At 39.2% G+C, this 20,866-nt stretch overlaps 1 protein-coding gene across 14 annotated transcripts in view; it reads right to left on the bottom strand.

The window, feature by feature from the left end:
• The window catches only part of LOC124166057 (MAP7 domain-containing protein 1-like), a 350,615-nt gene that overhangs the window by 91,856 nt on the left and 237,893 nt on the right, over window positions 1–20,866 (bottom strand). For 9 of the 14 annotated variants that reach the window (XM_046543651.1, XM_046543652.1, XM_046543660.1 and 6 more), the window contains exon 2: window positions 19,813–19,869. The exons of 4 other annotated variants lie outside the window; for them this stretch is intronic. In XM_046543651.1, the coding sequence (XP_046399607.1) occupies window positions 19,813–19,869 (57 nt within the window). The remainder of the gene's footprint in view (window positions 1–19,812; window positions 19,870–20,866) is intronic. One more of the 14 variants, XM_046543655.1, reaches the window with a different exon arrangement.

Here is a 20,866-nt window from a genome sequence, read left to right as displayed (position 1 = left end):
TATCCTCCAAGGATGCGACGTGGGTCAAACGACCGTCTCGAAAGTCATACGCCAAGTACGTCCATGTCAATTATTTCAGAGTATCGTTTTAAAACTCAATAATATTCATAGCTTTTAGCTCGCCAATGTTTCCGGGAGCTTTGACCTTAAATTCAATGCTTTTATCCTTTTTCAAAGCTTTTACAGGCCCTAGGAACAATCGACTTTAAATAACTACACGTTTTTTATGCCAAGGAGCATAGGAAGAATGTCCATGATTCCCCCCTTCCATCTGCCCTTATCATTTCCCAATCATTGCTCAATGGCAGTAAATTTTACCTCAGACAATGCTCCGGAACTCATTACCTCAGAATTAGCTGGTGACACACACTCGAAAAATCTCCAGAGGGGTTTCTTATGCCCTTTATGGGCCGACTCAACTAAATTGCTCTTCATCGCACTGCTCATATGGCACGCCGGCATCCATAAAAGGAGAGGAAGGGCACAGATGGATAGACAAAAGAAAGTCAATCAGATACGACTGCAAATGGTGAACTTCTTCGCCCAAAAGGACCAACCCATAATCAAAGCATCAGAACAAAGAGAGCTCTCGACTAATGAGCGAAAACGATCTAGAATTGGATCTTAGTTGCACAACTAGAGCTGCTTTCGACCAATGAAAAGCGGGGAGATTAAAATAAATCAAGGTCACCAGGAAGTATTACCATATGGCAATACCTAATTGACAGCTACGTATGGGCAGAGCAAGTCACTTTTGACCGTATATACGTTTGGCATATTAATTGCTTTCTTTACTCTCACACGCCTAAAACTTCTTGAAACTTAGGTACACGACGAGCAAGATAGTAAAAAATCAAACTCGAGACAAATTAACGAAAGTAACATATGACTACACAAATGACAAAACGACTTCGTTTACTGCCACGGATTTATTTTCTTGGTACGACATGTTTCAACCTTATGAGGTCATTTTTAAGTAAAAAACTTTTTTGGCATGCCTTGTAAATTTATACCCAGAAGGGACTTAACTCCCAGAGTAAGGCATCTACTGTTGAAATAGATGTTCAGCGACGCCATCCTGGATTTGATTGTCATAGTCCGGTAGAGTTTGGCCTTTTTCGCACACTTGCGAATAATATGCCAGTGAAAGCAGAACGGAGTAGTAGCATGTACATAAGTATAAAATTAGTCCAATACGTGGAAGTTTAATGCTGTGTTTTCATGAAAATGCATCGAGTCACATAACCTTGAAAGTACTGACGATCTATATTTTTCGCCAAAATAACGCACCGCCATAAAATTTGCGGGAATTGTATTAACATGAACCCCGAAAATGAAAAATAGCTACGACTACACGGTAACTGCGAGATTTACAAGACTGGTGGAGTGAGAGATAACTCGTGGGGAGCGTGGTTAGGTGGGGTTAGGTGAACCCGAAGGGGAGGGGAGGAATGGAACGGCTTTACAGCTCAAGACAAATTGATTGAGGGGGTGAACGGACTCTTCGCAAACCTCAATCCTTTCCAACGAGTCGGGAAGCAATTGTTCCTCGATTAGCGCGACACGATTGAAAGAGACACGATGAGGACGGACAAGGCGGGAGGGGGCTCTATAGAGTCGGAAGATGAGAAAGGCGGGCTGCTTCCACCACCAACCGATCTCCCCATGGCCCGTGCCGCTTCACAATTCCCATGCTGAGCGGAGCGAAAGACTTCGATGAGATTTGTTAAGGGAGTAAGTGACTGGAGGCTTGGGGGGGAGGCGCGGTGCCCCACTGCGGGTCGAATGGCTTGTTGCGGAGAAATCAAGTCCAAGTAAGATTTCCAATCTGAAATTTGGTACACTTAGTTTTTTATGCCTATAAGGTGCACAATTCTCTTCGGCGTGTCTTTCGGTTTGCATTTAATTTCGGTTTGCTCACACCATAATGTAAACAGTGATCTATTGAAACCAATGAGGTGGAAATTAGCATAATTACTTCATCGATCCGAATTAAGATGAGAAGCCAAGCAAGAGAATCATAAGTTAATGCCATCGATATTGAAATAATCGAAATGAATGCAAATGGAACAGTAATGATGGCTCAAGTTTTGCTTGTCAGAAAGAATGAAAGCAATTACATAAACAGACCAAGGCTATGATGGGAATGATACAAAGAAAGTATCCAAAGTAGAAACTATAAAGTAGAACTGAATAGGATTACGAAAAGGCTTACTTTGATGTTACTACTACGATGCATTTAATTGCTTTATTCCAATCCACCCACCCAACATGATACCATTTACTCTTTACACATTTTTAAGGGTAAAGATCCCGGAACCTTCGTTAAAAGACAAATATTTACTAAATGAAGCTATCCACTCAGTTTACTTGGCCTCATTCGCTTATATTTATCGAAGAATTCATACAAATAGCACAACAGAGCAACGCGTCCGTAAAACGACGCCATGATTTTCAGCAGGGCCGGGATTCTGCAGCTTATAGACACGTCAAGGACGAACAGTCACTAAAGGGAAAGGACTGGGATAATTACTAAGACGACTCCAACCCTTCTAATCTCTTAAAGCCCGCATGGAGTCATCTGAATGAAGACTGAATCATCAAACAACTCCCATAGGAGGTACATATATACATTCCCCGCTCCGGAGGACTTCCTCAAACAATGGCTTGGCCTTCGCTGCATTTTTTGCGTCTCCTAGGGAGCTGAGGTAACATTAGAGCAGATTAGTTTTTTGCAGCTCAGAGAGCGTGCATCAGAACTTTTCAAAACGAGCTCGCCTTTGCGTTGCGGTGAGTACGACCGAAGGAGCATTCTGGAAATGTTTACCGGGTCCTCGGGAAGGAGATGGAAAAAAATACCCTTGGAGCACGCGTGTCAAGGCTGGGGAATGGGCAGACAGTGCGGATAATGCGAAGAGACGGATAAATAATGAGATCGGAGAAAGGTACATGAAAATCGCACGTGCTCACGGATGAGGATAGACTTGGATCTTTTATTTCGGTTCAAATCAGCAACTTAAAAAAAAGAGAACGAATTCATGCCTCTCAAGCGATCGTCTTTTGTTTTTTTTGTGTCGTATTACACACTGAAATCTTTTAAATAGTTAGACATCCTGCAAATTTCAAGACGATAGAATAAGATTTGAAGGAACCAACTCGCCACGTAAATAGACGATATAAGGCCGGTTGAAATGGAGTAATACATTTCCCTTGCAGTCTTACATGAGGACACTAGAAACTAAGAGGTAAAAATGCTATTTTGATGTCTGAGAAAATACCGTAGTAAAATTTTCACTTGCGAGGTATAGGTCAACGAAGAAGAGGATGTTACATTTTATGTGCTGAAAATTCACGGCGGTAAAATAAGTTTTAAACGAATAATTATCAACAAAAAAGACCAGTCAAGAAGGGGCAATGCGCCTCTTACGACATCGATTTGGAAGAGAAATGGTAAAATTGATTAAAATAAAAAAATTCAAAATCCACCCATTCGATCAGACAGCAGATAAAGAGCGAGTTGTTACGGCTACATGCTAAAGAGATTACAAGAGATACGATGCGGAACGCGTTTCCCTTGCAGTATACCACATGGATCTTGTTATACTGAACCTTGCCAATCTTGAACGACAATATTGTACGTAAATCACGAGAAACAAATTTATTGAGCTGATAAGAATTTTCCGCGCAGAATTATCAATGCAAGTCCTTTAGATACTAACGTGAAATTAAACGTGTTTCATTAATAAAAAAATCGCTTCAAGCATATTGAAAAATATTCAAACTCCAATTCTGAAATGTAAATTTAACAAACAACTCTTTTCCTGGACCTCTCCCAACGAGTTATCGTAGGTTTACATGTAAAAACAAAATTATACCCCCACAGTAAAAGCTTGCGAAAAAATATTACTAGCTAGTGGATTTAAAAGCACTTCGAAAAACAATTGCGAAACTACACGAGGAAGGCCGGGGGGCACGAGGATATATACAACGCAGCCATGCAAATGCAGACGGGTAAGCAAAGGAATAAGGAAAGCGGCGCTGTGTGCACAAGCGATCGAGGGTAAACAAAAGGGCCTTATTAAAACTACAGTCAGCCGTTGAAGAGGATCACGAAAGATGCCGAGACTTGAGGGAGGAAGGAAGGCTTTTGAGTCGACTCGGGCCACGAGATGAAGCTGACGACGCCAATGGAAACGGATATTGGGCGAGAAAGTGCCGGGGATTCTTCTTGGAGGAAATTACCACCGTCTCCTTACCCCGCGGTAAGACGCGGGCGGTGGGATATGGGAAGCATAGAGAACGGAGACCTATGCATTCACCCTTCTCGCTAGCGAGGAAGAGAGTTATCTCCCGCAGGACTCCGTCCCGGATTTAATTAGACCGCTAAGGCGCGAGGAAAAGTAATTGCGGGGCTGAGATCCCCAGCGTGATAAATTTAACATTTTTCGAGCGTGAGAAGTACTTTTAACCCTAGGAGAACTCGAAAAATGTGAGCCGAAATATAGTGGAGAGATTAGATTTATGGGAAAGCAACGTACTAGAAATGATGGAGTTAAGAGGACGTATAACACATGCTCGACCGGTCGATTTTTGCCTTGCTTTGTGAAGCGTTACTATTATAAACTCATGCATTTAAACAAATGCATTTATCTTGAAACTTTCTAGGTGTTTAGAGTACACAATGACCAGTATATAGATACATCTCCAGCAGGTGAGATAAAAGCACAACAGCAATGATACGCAATTTGAATTATGTATTTTATTCTCAAATACTATTTCCCCAACAAAAAATACGCCACCAGAAAAAGTAATCTTGCCCACCTTTTACCGTATGTAACTTTCCCAGAGGTAAAATTAACATACTTGAGATGCAGGTGTGCTGACATCTGTCCACTCGATGCACCTAAAAAATTTCAACATGGCTGAGCAAGTTAAATGCCATAGAAAACGTAATAGATTCCCCTAAAAATTTCCGCTAAAAATTGTAGTTTGATTTAGGCTCCCGTAAAAATTCAGGGTGACTGGCAGCAAATGATTATCACAACATAAATGTCAGGGTGACCTCATCATTACATCACCCCTGCGTAGCTCCCCATAAGGCGCCATAACGGGCAGCAGTTGAGGGATAACCATTGGACGGGCGTGAAAAATTAGGCCGAAAATGGGGCGATGATGAAAGAAAGAGGGGTATTATAAGACATTAGAGGGAAATCATTATCATTAGCGCTTGATTCCCCACTTGAAAACAGCTGTTACTCTTTCCTTTCAAATTTGAGGCTAAATATCCCAAGTCCTGATTGACGACGTCTGGACTCATAACACATTGATTGACGTATCGAGAGGTCAAAAAGTTAAAGAGGTGATTCACGTATTCGCATCATTCGGTGAATGAGTCATCTATTGCTCTCATCAATGACTACATGCATTAAGCTCGTAATCACTGCCTAGTGAGCAGTGTGCCGTCCCGGAAAAACTCGTAAAGCGCAAGTTAGAAGATTCCACACAGGAAATTTTTCTGCCGTAGACTCCTGCTAAATTTACGCGTCTGATACAACTTCATTAAATTCATGAAAAATTGATACTTCATCATTCCATTTCTTTTTCGCGCATCTAGTCCATAACTACCGTCCAATAGAGAATCTAGCCGACTTGAAGTCTAATGAGGAATGGAGCATCCACGACCAATACCGAGCTGAGAAAATACAAAAACCAAGAAATAGTCCATACTACTATTAACTGTCAACATTCTTCAATTAAATTACCCATGGTTGATTTCTTCGCGAGATCTAAGATACGGGAAAAGTAGATCGAAATATAATTACTATTGAGAAAATAGTGCCCCTACAATTAGGCTGAGGCAACGCGGTTCAACAACGACAAGTATTCAAACTTATGATGATCCAGAGGCTTCGCGCATTATCATAAGTAGCAGGTAAAAATAATAATTTTTATGATTTATTAAATGCTGCACAATAGGGTTCACTTTTCATTTAATCGTCATTTAAATATCTAAAAGCGTGAAATAGGTACTCCAGGAGTAATAATCATTCGATTTACGCTAGAAAAATTAGGAAAGCACCTAATTTACAATGAAATTTAAGAATTTATTCCCGGTTTAAGATTCTATTAATTCACTCCATTACTGCACGGTTCGGCATTTTAATTCCTGAAATAACGGAATATAATTTTTATCCCTAAAAAACGATGTAAAGCGGTAGTCAATTACAAAATTAAAAACAAAGAAAAATACAAGGTCTAAAAATTTGATATGGATAACTTCCATCAAGTCAAGTACACATATTATGCAAGGAAATCATTTGGCTTGAGGCCTATCGAATTAAACGGTGTTCCCTTTCCGAAATTTCCGCACTTTGTATTCTCACTTTCGGATGTGCCCACGGTGTTTCCCTTTTGAAAGTTACGCAATTCGAGACCATTTTCGGGTGTTCCCGCTAAGTTACGACGCTAGTTATAACTGGGATTTTATAAAAATAAATCCACCACCTCATACAATTTTATTTCATTAGATAATTATGATACAAGATAACCCAGGGATCCAATCACAAAATTACAAGCGATATGAAATTAATTCATGTTAACTACCTATAGGGATGGTCGGATCGGATACCTCGGATCCAAATATCCGCGGATAAGGCCCTTCATCGGATACATCGGATCCGAAGTCGCGGAAGACATCGGATCTGGATCCGAAATTTTAAATAATAGCTTCAGTGAATGCAACGCCCCATAAGGGTGGAAAGACTTCCGATTCTCTCTTCGAATGTGTCGTCGCATGCGATTCTTGTCCTTCGCCACTGGTCAGTGGTTTATCCGAATATTTTTCCTATTTTCATTGCCAAACCCAAGCGTAACAGTTTAGGTCCTGAGTATGTAAAGATGTTTAAAAAAAAAACAACTTGAAAGCCTATAAAAATGATTTTAAATTTATAAAAAATATTAAAATGTGTATGAAAATCTAAAACGCATTCCTTCAAGTGTACGTACCCATAATAAACTTGAATAATTACTTCGTGTAATAGCAGGAATGCGAAAATGCATTTGGATCCGAAAGATCCGAAAATCAAGGATCCGATCCGAATCCAGATCCGAAAAAAAATCCTGGATCCGTCCATCTCTAGTTAATTATATTATATGTTAATTATAATTAGGATGAATACTACGCAGAGGATGAACCAAGTGAAAGATTTAAAAGCGATTAAATAGAGGGGAGACTTTACGTTCGTCTCCGTAGAGGGTTGGGGAAGAAGAATAGAAAAATGAGAGGGGGGGGAAATGGAATGGGTGGAAGGAGAATATCGACCCCGAGTAGGGGAGGGAGGAGGAGGGCGAGGGTGTGGGGCAGGGGAGTTGAGCCATTGGCGAGTGGGTGGGGGTGGTGGGTGGATGACATCCCTGCACCGCCAGAGACCACCACTTTCGCGCCTCCTCCCTCTGCGCCCCAATGAAGTCCACACACCCCCTCCACGACCCGACTGCGGTACCGTCCCGAACTGGACAAAGAGAATGCTTACACACACTGCACGACAAGCCAGTCAGCAGCATAGTAGGATATATAGGAATAGAGCAGTTACATAAGCCAATTTTTTCCTAGGATGAGGACCTAGGCACTAATACTCGCAGTGTGTGAAAAAAATAATGCATACATATTTCCATGGCTCGAATAGAATATTTGGTGGAGAGTATTTTGAGGACCCTAAAAGCTAAGGGGCACAAGTGCAATGTTTATAATTTTCGAGATATGAGCACATAATGCTTAGTGGGGTACACAATATTGTTGTGGCAAAGGGATAAGTACGAGTGAATCACTGAATGTACTAATATATAAACTTATCAGTGATTCACTTGTATTGCTTTGTCACAACAATTTAGTGTCCCACCAACCATTATCTGCACTTATCTTCAAAATTATAAATACTGCATTTGTACCCCTTATCTTCTAGTATCCTCATTAAAGACGACGCATTACTCCATCCTATCCGGTCTTAAATCGTCTCCTTTTTTTCGTAACGAATTACTCCTTTAAATCATCTCCTATCGTCTTGAAATTTGCAGGGCGTGTAGGCAGGCCTAAGTCAATATTACAGGTTACTCCCTTTACTTTCACCCCAATACCCTCCACTACCATAACATTACTGACTCATTCAATTGAAGGAGTATCCTTATGGTGACAAACTGGAAATACACTGATGGCTATGCTACTTAACAAGAACCATTAAATTACATTTCATCCACGCATAAAAATTGGCCATTTAATGACCCACTACTGCTCTGATTTCAATATGCTTGTTGCAGCGGTACGGGGTTTTCTCGCTACTCCAAGGGTAGATACTGGGTATATGCCAATCCTGAAACAGTTAAACAATCCACATAATTTTGAAGAGGCGTTATCGATCGCGGTTAACTTCATTGAACCCACCATTGTAATTGTACGCGTATACCACCTTGTGAATGCTCATTAGAAGATTAATTTAGAAGAAAAAATGTGCAAAATAAACAATTCTATTTACAGTGAGGAAGCGGATACGTCCGCTCGCTACTAAACACATTATGGTTTAATTTTTGACATACACAGGAATGCCATTAATAGGCGGCAGCCATCTTCCCCTACTCTTTTTACAGCATAAGGGTAAGGTCTATTAAAATGACTCCATGCGGAGAACATCGCGAAAATTACCCTGGTGAAATTTCGCCCCCCGTGAATGCCTCCTCGTGAGCTGTATATTAAAATTCACATCACTAACTGGTGACGTGAATTCAAAGAAAAGCTTGGCTTTAATAAGTGGCGGTAAATCTCACCTCGGTCTTAGCCACGCGTGCGAATATTACACGTATTCAAGGTAGCGAGGCAAAGAGCTACCTCGCACATAGAGGATTTCTGCTCGGGTGACACGTGTGGGTCGGCGCTTTACTCGGGATTAAAATTAAACAATGATACAAAGAATCCATTAATTAAAATAATTCCAAAAAGCGGAGAAGAAACAGAAAATTTATTTAGCGAGCGCGTCCGGGTTAATTTCGCCAGCTATTCGGCAAATGCTGAGATTTTATTTTTGCTCGTAATAGGAATTCCATCCCGGAATGACACTCGTATACCCCGCCGCCAATTTTACAGCAGGCCCCACCCCCAGGGTACGCTGGCCAGCCTTAGAAACCCACTCCTACCAATCCTACACCTCCCTCCCCACTCCCTTGAAGGCGTCATTGCAGTCTGCGGAATACGTCACTACAAAACCCGCCCTCCCAACACAACCCCTTCCCACCCACCCCCCAAACACTGACTGAATGCCATTATGGCTTACGATATCCGAGAAAGCCGTGGAATGAGGAAAATTTCTATTTTTCGCACGCTTTTTCTTAACTTCCATCGTCTGTTTCATCGACGGAATCTTGTAATTGATGTGTAGCCAAATACCCATTGTCCGTTATGCTTGCGATTTTGCAAAATTACTGGCTTCTGATTGCAATAGAATATTCAAAAAAGCATTCATTTGAAATTTTGTTCCATTGAGCTCAAACTAATTAAATAAAGTTTCATTCGGAAAACTAGTGAAATTTTTTAAAAATAATGTCGTTTGTTACGGGTTTTTTGCTGAAATTTCTTTATCAGCTCTGGTTGTATCGATAACATAATTTACCTTTTAAAAGTAGAAAATACAAATGTTAAAAATAATTAATAGATACAATAACCAAAAAAGTATAAAATAGCTTTTGATCACTCGGATAACAAGGCGTAAGTGCTAATTAGTGCTTAATATTGCGTGCCAATATTTACTCTTTCATCAAGCTCCTCTACACTCATTCACGATAATCCTAAATAACACCCACACTATACTCAGAGTGATGAAAGCTTACTTTAACCAGAATATTTGAGAGAGCATACTATTTCAGAAATAGAGCGTTTTAAGTCTCTTTATATTTTATTAAAGCTAGTGCACGCGACAAAGAGTGTGAAAATTAAACTGGGGTAATTGCCCATCTCCGCTGAAAGAGCATTAAAAAACGAATACGTAGTTTCTCTCTCCTAAAATTTGAACAGATTCCGGGGTATCTTTGACGATCTGAACGCCAGACCGAGATTAAACGATTGGGACACGAAATAATTAAAATAAATGAAATCTTAATGAGTCGAAACAAAAAAATTAACCTAATTCGCGAAACGACGCCATCAAGCATCGCAAAAACGCGATTTCGCAAGGCAGTTGAGCGAACTATTTAGAAATATAAGTACTCAAGATTAAAAAAATAGTTTTTTATCTATCCGCATCACAGAAATAAAAATATCATACTTCTGCCATATTTACAGTGAATTGTCAGAAAATTTCACTGTACTAAGGTGAACATAGCTTGAAAAGCTAAAATGAAAGTATACAGCAGCATATTAATACATCAAATGGGGTTCATCAAAAAGATATACCGACCTCTAGATAGGTAATGTGGTAAAACGGTTGTTGGTACTGAATATATATTTCAAAATAATAGGCATGGATACGAGGGAAATAATGACTTACCATAATATTCCAAATAATTTTGAAAAAATTTTAAGAGCCATCTGTTTCACTTGATAATCGAATTCGAGTCTTTCTTGAAGCGTAGCAATGTGCGCATTGACTGAGAGGAAGAAATAGCAATCGCAGCCTCAAAAGTAACGTGCCCTAACTGACGTCAACGTCTAGACATAAAATTAACCAGATAACCAGCGCTAATTAACTTTAACTCATTTACAGGTATGTTGACGCGCAGGAGCAGTCGACAAGTTCCTATCATTTCGGGTCCGTCTCAACTTCCCGTTCAAGATCGCAAAGACAAAAAATGAATTAAATGGTCGAACTCGATTTTTCATGCTAAAAGAAATGACACTGTCGAAAAAAACGTACAAGAAATACTTCAGAGATCATTTTTAACGTTGACGATAGGTTTGAGGGATGTATATCAAAAAATGGCAATAGGTTTATCAAGGGAGATATTATTGTCCAAAAAATAGACGCATTAGCATCTTTTTTTAAATAAAAAAGTACCTCGTAAAAATACCATTACATCAATACATTAAGCATGTTTTCCCTTTTAACTAAAAAATTTGTTCGGCGAGATCTTTAAAATATAGAAATATTCTCATGCACAACTTCAGTTAAAATACCTACCATTTAAAATGAGTATCAGATCGGAAATATATCCTCGTATTATAGCAATGTAATAATATATAAAATGATGATTTATGTGATTGGATCGGAATGAAGGAACCACTTCATTACGCCTAGTGACATAGCAGGCTAGGAGCTGTCACCATCGTTTTAAACCGACGTCAAAAATATATCGACCAATCTTGGTAATTTGGATATTCGTTTCAGTGTTAAAAGTATTAATTGTGGCACTATGATGTCGAATATCTACAGTAAGTCAAATTTCTATGATTGGATAGTATTTATCAACTGACAGTACTAATAATGCATAACTATTGGACAATTTCACCAACGACAACTTTCGCAAATATATCAGTATCACAAAGGTTCTATTCTGTAACTACTCGTAGAATATTTGAGCCAAAATACTTATTTGTAAATACTGTGGATACAAATAACCGTAAAACCCAAATTATGTGACAGCTCGATTCTCAGTGACCATCGTAAGTGAAGAACTTGACTAACACCTATCCTAAATTTGCTCACTTCCATTCTCCTTCACACTCAAATTCGTTCCGCACAGATGGTAAGACGTGCACGGTATCATTGAACGGACGTGTTTCCTGGACGAGGACACGGAAATTGAACGCTTCCCCTCCTCGCGGTCCCGGGATACGGCAAATCCCACGGGCAGGAAGAGGCGGCGTCCGAACCAGACGCCAGAAGAGGTCATTTTCTTTCCCTTGCTTTATGGGAAAATCAATGCGGCAAGGGCAACGGAATTTACTACACCAACACGCCGTAGTAGTACACCCAGGGTGTGACGCTCGAAGCGTTCAGCGCGGAGTGTGTGGGTCCATCTCCAAAAAACGTATATTTTCTACTGGGAAAAATTTGAAGAAATCAATTTTTGTTAATTAAGAACCAAAATTGTGTAATTACAGTTTGTCAATCATACAATCTAATGACGTAAGTGGCAGAGATCGTAAGTAATACTTACAATTTTTATCTTTCACTTTTGTGCTATCTACGGACATGATAGGTACATATATGTCCTCGGACATAGCAGAAGGGGAATATTGTGTTTAATCACGAGAATTTCTTTTTTTAATTTGTCATAGGACATTTTGAAACTAGTCATAGTGTAGGCATCGTCATGTCCGTTACCATCTGTTATGTCCATGGACTGCAGGTTTCACGAACATGACGATTTCCTCTAAATTAAATTATAGTTGGGGCTTGCAATAACTTAGGGCGCTGTTCTTACTACATTGAACTTGAATTTTATAGCTGCAAAATATATCTCAATTGCAATTAGTAAAAGATTTTACTTTAACTAATTTTTACCTGTCCACGGACATGACTGATGATCTTGGCTCTTTCAAAAACCTGAACCAAAATTTTTCTTCCAGCGTTAAAACTTAAAATAAAGCAAGTATAAACTCAAACAACCCAATATAGCTGACAATATCTTTCTCTGCTCACTGGCTGTTCAGGGCTACCACCATATTCTATGAATAATTCCGCCTTTTTTCTGTGTCCACGGACATTGCTTTTCTAGGACATTTTTCTACCATATGGTCTTCTTTGGTTCATACCAATCGTTTGGCATCATAAAAGTTAGAACACGGATATTATTTAACAAATCTCGAGAATATCCTAGCCAATGTGGTATATCCAGGTAGATCCGATATTTTGGTAAATGTGCACATAGTTTATAACCTAGGGAATATTTATAATATGATACTGGATCCTGGCAACTAAATAATTCGCATCGCTACTGATGGAACCCCGTTTATACTACGTGCACTGAAGTCTCACTTCACGCCGAATGTTGCGGCTTAATCTATCCGAAAACCGGAGTAAAAGGCAATGTGTAATAAGATTTAGATTGCGAGGAAATATAAGGGTTATCCATCATGCCGTGGGTGCGAAAAGGTCAGGGACCATCCATTAGTTACCCTGGAAAGGGAACTGTGAGTGACGCATGGTAGCGTAATCATTTTTAAAGGGTAGGAAAAGTTCATGACAAGTTATTTTTCAAGATCCCCGACCCATGCGATTAAAATTCACGATCAGCGACTACGCTGCGAAAATCACGCGACTAATATTCCTTCGTAATACGCAGACGATTTCTCCGATGAGATCATAGGCTTTGTTCGGATATAATGCGCTCGTGAGGGACTAAAAATCACATACTGCGCCAACTAGCGGAATTAATTCTCAACAACTCCGGACTTGGCGATTACTTCACCGCGATTGAAAAGCTGCTCGCGTGGAGATTTAAAGACTGGATGCCAGTGCGTGGAAGGAATGCAATCAAGAAAAATTTCTCTCATCTGACAAGGCTAGAATATCCACTACGCGACGTTAGCTCCTGATAAAACAGAGAGGCGAAGTAATACGCAAAACGCTATCACCATGACCAGAAGATGTCGCAAAGAACACGTGATCTGCGTCTGATTTCAGGTCAGTGAGTCAGAAGAATCAAATGGAGAAATGAATGATAAAAATGCCGCATGCTAGGTCTACCATCCGGAAAAAATATTGATGTGCCATCCCGGAAGACTTCAAACAAATGTTCGCACCGACATCATTTTTAGCATGGCAAAGTATACTCATGAAACAACAATAATTCGAAAAACGCACGGTATTAGCTATCTGGAGAGTGTAAGACAAAATCGCATGGCATTTTGCAGCTAAACTGTGAGATTTATGGGTCACGTTTTCCCTGATAATACCTTCGATTAAAAAAATAGTTCAAGCATTAAAATATCAGTGATATTGGACAATGATTCGGGGTAACGTTTATTACATTTACGAGTTTAACAGTTTACATGAAATATAGGAGGTACAAAAATAGAGAGACGGTCAACTTACATCTTACCCACATTTACTGAAATAATACAAAATCAAAAGAATACTTCCTGATGTTGACTCAATATATGTCCAATTACAATGGAAAGTCATACAAAACGCATAAGAAATCAAGAGAAAAAAATCAGGAATCAATTCAATCGACCATGGGCCCTTTCACAATCTACATCGGAACTACTAAAGCGTGATTTCCCTGGCCGTCTCGAGGAGCCCGATTTTTTCATCGGGCTATCCACGAAAAGCTGCACTTCCCCATGACAGAGGAATTTTAAACAATGGTCACTAAACCATCATTGACAAAAAAATGACGGTTTTTGAAAGAGAGGCGATGCAGTGAAAAAACTGCTGGATATCCAGGTCAGTCATCGAGAGCACTTAACCACAAACGAAAGGAGACTAAAAGCCTGACACTCGGTCGGGAACTGTCACCATGGAAGTCTAAAAATAATTTGAAATAAATTGAGGAATAAAAAAACATCGTGAGCCGTGAATTAAGAGTAAATGAACCAGAAAAAAGTGGAAACTCCCGTTTTCCAACGACCCGCCGGAAAAAAAATAAATACGGAATAGAATATCACTTCAAATTAGCCCCTAATGCGGTCGAAAGGGAAACGTGGATATCGGAATTTGAGGTGAAGAGGCTTAACGGATAAACCAAAACTTGGGAATTTGGGGCTCAAAAACCTGATAAACCGAGATAAACTGATATTAATTGAGATACGAGAACTTGTTTTGCGAAATAAAACACACAAACAGGCTCGTGAGAGGATTTGATGGCCGAAAGTGAATGATTTATTAACGTCCGTGATTTTTAAAGGAACAATGCACAGAAGCACAGGCTTATTGGAAAATTGCCCCAATATCCCGCCGGAAAATACACGCATTAACTCTTATCCACCCGTGACAAACTACCCCAAAAATGAACACGAAATTTTCCAAACATGGGTTAATCAGCCCGATGATTGAAAATTAAGATAGCTCGCATAGTAGGATTAACGTTGTGACGTCAAGTAATGAAATTAATTAATACAACATTTTCATTGTGTTCAGCCTCAACATGCTCGTGATTGCGTCATTACAAAACAGAGTTTTAAATATTTTGAGCACTACCATTGTACTACGGAATATTTGATGGCATAAACCGATAACAATAAAGAATTCCAAAAGAGGCCGCGCATGATTGCGGCAGGGGATGAAAGAGAATTACCTTGTAAATGGGAGGGGGGAAGTTTAAATGCAAGCCGGAAAAGGAGAGACTTGTGAATCGAATTCAATTAATTTTTTAACATCGTCACTTGCTGTGCTTGATAAAGACGAATAATTGCGCCCAACTGATCGGCAATCCATTTCCTACTTCATCATTCCTGTCGGACTAAAAGACACTCCGCCATGAAATTACATACATACTGAGAGTCACATGGAAACACGTCTGCTCTGGCCGGCTTAAGAAATCTGAGACAACAATGTAGCTTCATACACACATGCCCATAGTGATTCTAAGAAACCTCAAGTGAAGTCAGTTGAGGAAAAAACCCTCACGATAGGAGAAGCAGCAAAATAAATGTCTTGACTAGAGATGCTCGAGTTGTGCTTATGATCTCGAGTCGAGCTGAAAATTACTCGCGACAATCGAGTCGAGTCGAGTGTGGTCATTTCTGGATTTGGCAATATGATAATGTATGCACCAACTTATTCTCAATTTTCCAATCCCTTTTTGAATTTTCCATTCTGAACGCTTAGCTCAATGTAAAAAGGAAAAGATAATGAGGAATATCGATTTTAATTGCATCAGACTTAGGAGATGAATGAAAAGTAATGTGTCTTGAACAATTCCATAGCCCCAATTGTAATGAATTAACCTCTACTGATATACCGTCACTTTAATCAATACATACGAGCATGTATCCAAACTGCTAAAAAGAGCCCTGAGTGCATTTGCTCCACTGTAATAACGTTTCATGCTAGCGCCTTCTGTGGGCAGATATCTGAACTTAATGGCCTCGACAGCTGTATAACCGAAACGACTCAACTCGACATTCGTAATGCTAGTCGAATCATTCGAATCCAGTACCAACTAGTCGACTCGACTCGATTTTTCGAGTACTCGCACAACACTCGTTATTACGATCACTTTTAGCGATAACCAACTAGTTCCGGTACTTTTGATGGAAGAAAATATTTTCTACTGCTCCATTAGAGTATAATTTTATCCTTACACAAAATAATTCTTCACCTTAGAATACATCGTATCGTTATCTACCTCAGTCCATAAATAATAATTTCTGCCCTCCAGCCCGCTTACTCAATATTCTTCTTCCTGCAATATATTTTAACCCTTACAGTGCGGCGGGCAGATGTATCGGCTCTTACGCAGTCCATTATTGAATTTGCTATAACTTATTATATTATATTTATATTTCAGTAAACGTAAAAATATTTTGTCAATATCAACCAGTTTAACTTCCTCAAATTAAAAAAAAACGCATATGGATATGTAATAAAATAGCTTTGTACTGTTTTTTCCTAGTCTCTACATTTTATTAAAATACCTTCCGCCAGTACCCCAAGAAGAAGGATAGCACTAAGAGGGTTAATATACCCTGGCCCAAACAAAAAAAAACGAAAAAAGAAAAATCTTCCGTTTTTACTGTGGGGGGTGGTGAATCAGGTTCATGTTAATGAATACACAGACCGAATGGTGATATGACGGCAACCACACCCACTCCAAAGCACCACATTGGGAAAAGCAGAATCATTTCCAGACGCAGCGAATCGACACGGACATCAACAGACAATCAATTCGCTCGAAAGGAGCGGACGACAAATGACCCGGGAGAGTAATCGATTGGTAAGGATTCAATCGGCGCGGATCCGAAAATGACACGGGGGAAATTGCAGAAGTAAGAGAAAGAGAGAGAAAGAAATAGAGAGGAGTGGTAGAGATGAAAGGGAAGCATCAGCACCCGGGCGCTGGATAATGACGGGGGACGGTCCCACACTTGCGGACACAAATGGCGAGAGAAAAAAAACGCAAGAATTAACGCGATCGATCGCAATCTAACACCAGACGAGTAGCTCAGAATAAATCAAATCAGCGTACTTTGGAGAACTCCACGACAGATTTCCACGGACTAAACTGGCTAAATGATCAACTTTCGTGATAATTCATTTATGATCAACTGTAACTTAATTATAACTAGGGTAGAGTAGAGTATAACTACACTTGCCTGCACATAAGAAAAAACTCTCGGAAAGTAGATGATGATTTTCTATCATCTTATCCACGTCGGTACATATATATTCTTGAAGTTACAGAGAATAACCAAGCCAAATGATTAATCAAAAATAAAATACTTCGAGATAAACAACATTATTTCCATTCAGCAGTTAATTGACAAATCGATAGAGAGAAAGGAATTCTGAAAAATAATCGCGTGTAACGGCCATTTTTCCGACATCATTGGAGCTGGTGTTATGGCTCGGAAGGGACGAAAAAAATGAGTGTGTGGTTCAGGCAAAGCGATGATTTCCAAGCGAAACGTTTCACCCACTAGGACGCAGGCTCCACATTTGAAATCCAAACAATATTATTAAAATTTCTCTTCCAATGGCCTCATATGATCAAGAAGATTATGATACTATCCGAACGAGAGGTATTTACATTTAATCAATTTCTAGGATTTCCCTTTCTTTAATTTCTATTTTGGAAAATGACTTAATTTTCCCGTAAACAATGGTTCCACCGACTGTTAATTGCTTATACTCTTTTATTTTCCGACAAATTATCATTGCTCATAATTTTGTTCAAAGATTGTTTCTTCTGGGGTGCCTATTTCACTGATTTTCCGTGCATTTTGGTGTAATTTTTTGGCGGTGAAATAATATCTTTAATATTATTCTTTGGAAATACCTTTTGGTGTGGATTTCCAAGGTATCCCCAGTTCTTGAGGACGTCAAAGAGCACGGACGTAAAGACGAAACTAATTCCGCACGGCACTATTATTCGCCTCTAAGACGAGACTGGCGACCGCCAGAGCGTTCGGAGTGGGGGAAGAGGGTGCTTGAGATAGAAAAGAAACGGATCGTCATGCACCTGCGGACACGAGAGTTAAGACCGCACCGCTATTACCGCACGAGAGCAATGGACACAAAAGCAACTCTCCATCGAGAGAGATAGAGAGAAAAAAAAAGAAGCGTAGAGGGGATCAACCCATCCCGCGAGGAAAAAAAGTGAAGGGAGCCGGGCAAAGGCACATTCCCCGGCACGGCGACAAGTCGGGGCGATTTCTTTGTTGCGAGGGCGGCAATTTCGCAACCGCGAAACCAGGGGAGCTCAAGTGGGTGGAAAACTATAAAAACCCCATACACGTACGTCCCACTCGGAGGGAACTGTTTTCGCATATCGTCGGTCATCTCTGGCGGCTTGGATGAAGTACGGAAAGAGATGTGACCCTTTATACATTATACCATTGAGGAAGTTGGCCCCTACATTAATAATCCACAACTGATGACACACACGTTTCACATCGGGCACTCACTTTGTGGAAGTTATTAAGATTCATAATTATAAATTTAATTTACAATTAATAAATTATAATTTTCCACTGAAACTCAAGAAGGTAGAGATATTTTGGCATTTTAATCTAATCTATTTCGAACTATGTTTTTACGGAAGTCGGGGGTTGTTCTATATTGACCTCGGCTTTTAGCTTCTGCGCTACCAACTTGAACGCCCTGTTTGACTACGTACTCTGAGCCGTTACTACTCCACAGATGGAATATGGGAACAACTCGCGATTCCGCCCAGATATGGGGTGGCAAGGGATATCTGGCCAACGTTGATGCCATGCGAATCGATAGAGCAATGACTAACAATAAATCTATTATGCTTGCACAACCAAAGTTCGGACACCTTAATACCCTTCAAAGAAGAAAAGTTTGCTAGACCATCGAATAACATTTTTCGACATAGGTGATATGTAGACACATAACTCTTAGGGGTAAATGAACAACCTAAATAGTGTACCTTCGGGAAAAAATGAGTATGAGCGACATTATTGAACTTGTACTATTTTTAGACGAGAAGATTTCACGATCTTATTTTCATACATCAAGATTAAATTATATAATATGGTATTTCCTGGAAATTATGGTATTATATATTAAATAAGGTCAAGAAAAAAAATAATAATGATTAAATTATATATAATATATATCTTGATATCTTGATATATATTATGATTATGTATATCAAGATTCAATTTCAGTGCTTGAAGCGGTTTTCATAGATTTGTGTTCCAATATAATATCGAGAGCACCATAATGGAACCAAAAGTATTTTAAATAGCCCATGCAAAAAACAGAATTTTGGGAAGACGAAACCTCAATTTTGAAGACTGTTTCTACCATTTTAATTCAAAGCACTACTTAAGAATTGAATCCCACTCAAGGAAAGAAATTATGAGAATTTAAAAACAGAATTATTGAAACAAAAATAGAACACATTCCTACGAAACCTTAAAATTATCTTTCTCAATAATTAAATGGAGGAGGTAACACCACAAGATCAAAAACGCCGGCCCTTGCGATGATGCTCAAGCGCTGAAAGCCGGTCCGCGACGCTTTATCCATTTTAAAGTTACTTTTAAATTTTACTCTCGAGGTGATTTCCGCAAGTTGGCAAAAAATTAAAATAACCAACTATTATTAACAAATATCTCTCCACCTTGAAGTTAAAATAAGTCGATAATGAGATGATATAACTTAATCTAGTTTAACAATACTACTACTTATCTACCGCAATATTTGTTTCCTCCCTCCGGGGAAAATGGATTACCATGGCACAATTGGTTACCTGCAAGAAAGAGAGAAATCCAATTAAAATCATTTCATAACTTTGAGAAAAATCAAGAGATCATTTTCCAAGCACGACGATATATTACTAGGACTACACTTTCATTAATTACAAGTATTCGCGCGCTATAAGAAGTAATGGAAATAATAAAGATAGGTTCACAAATTTTCCTAAATTAAAACATGCAATGATGAAGCAAAACAAAGATTCCATTGATAGAAACATTTCCAATGACATAGGAATGGCATACGGACATATATAAGGCACATTGTCGAATTCATAATAGTATTGGATGATTATCAACCAGAAAAGGTTAAAAATTAATTTAAAAATAAAAACAGCTTTTAAATAATAAATAGAATTTCAAAATTTTTTGAGGAATTGAATTTATGGTTGAAACAAGGAAATAAACAAAATAGATACGAAACCTAAGAAAAAATAAAATGAATCCCAAGTATTTTAATTGCAAGGAATTACGCTTCGATAAAAAATCGGCCGTCAGTGAAATCTCCGCTATACAGCATTTTCGAGTTTATAAAACGATCTGGTAAAAATAATTCGAGAAATTATCAAGAATTCATCAGATAAGCTAAGTCACTATGAAATTCAAACTAATTGAATTCTCCGATAAATAAGTAACCACTAAGATTCCTGTTTTAGACTAATATTCATATACTTATCACCAGAAAGAATATAATATTCAGTTTCGTGCAAATAGGTAGACATACTATAATCTTTCTAGCAACTTTAATGACAGTATTAAGTCTCAAATAAATGGGTGAGGGCGAATTTCATCATTGAGTCTATTACAAGTCCCCGCGTTCCCGAGAGGAAAATCGACGTCCATCCTTCCACGGAATGACGTCTGATGGCAAGCGATTTAGGTTTACGGCCAGAAATCATGGAAACCCGTCCTTACGGGGTCCCGCAAAGGAATTCCCGGCGAAAATGACAGCGCAGTGCAGGGGGCATTCCTTCGCGACTACGGATTGGCCAT

Source organism: Ischnura elegans, chromosome 9 (genome assembly GCF_921293095.1).
Source record: "Ischnura elegans chromosome 9, ioIscEleg1.1, whole genome shotgun sequence".
NCBI classification, from domain to species: domain Eukaryota; kingdom Metazoa; phylum Arthropoda; class Insecta; order Odonata; family Coenagrionidae; genus Ischnura; species Ischnura elegans.
This window is presented reverse-complemented; position numbering and strand designations above follow the sequence as displayed.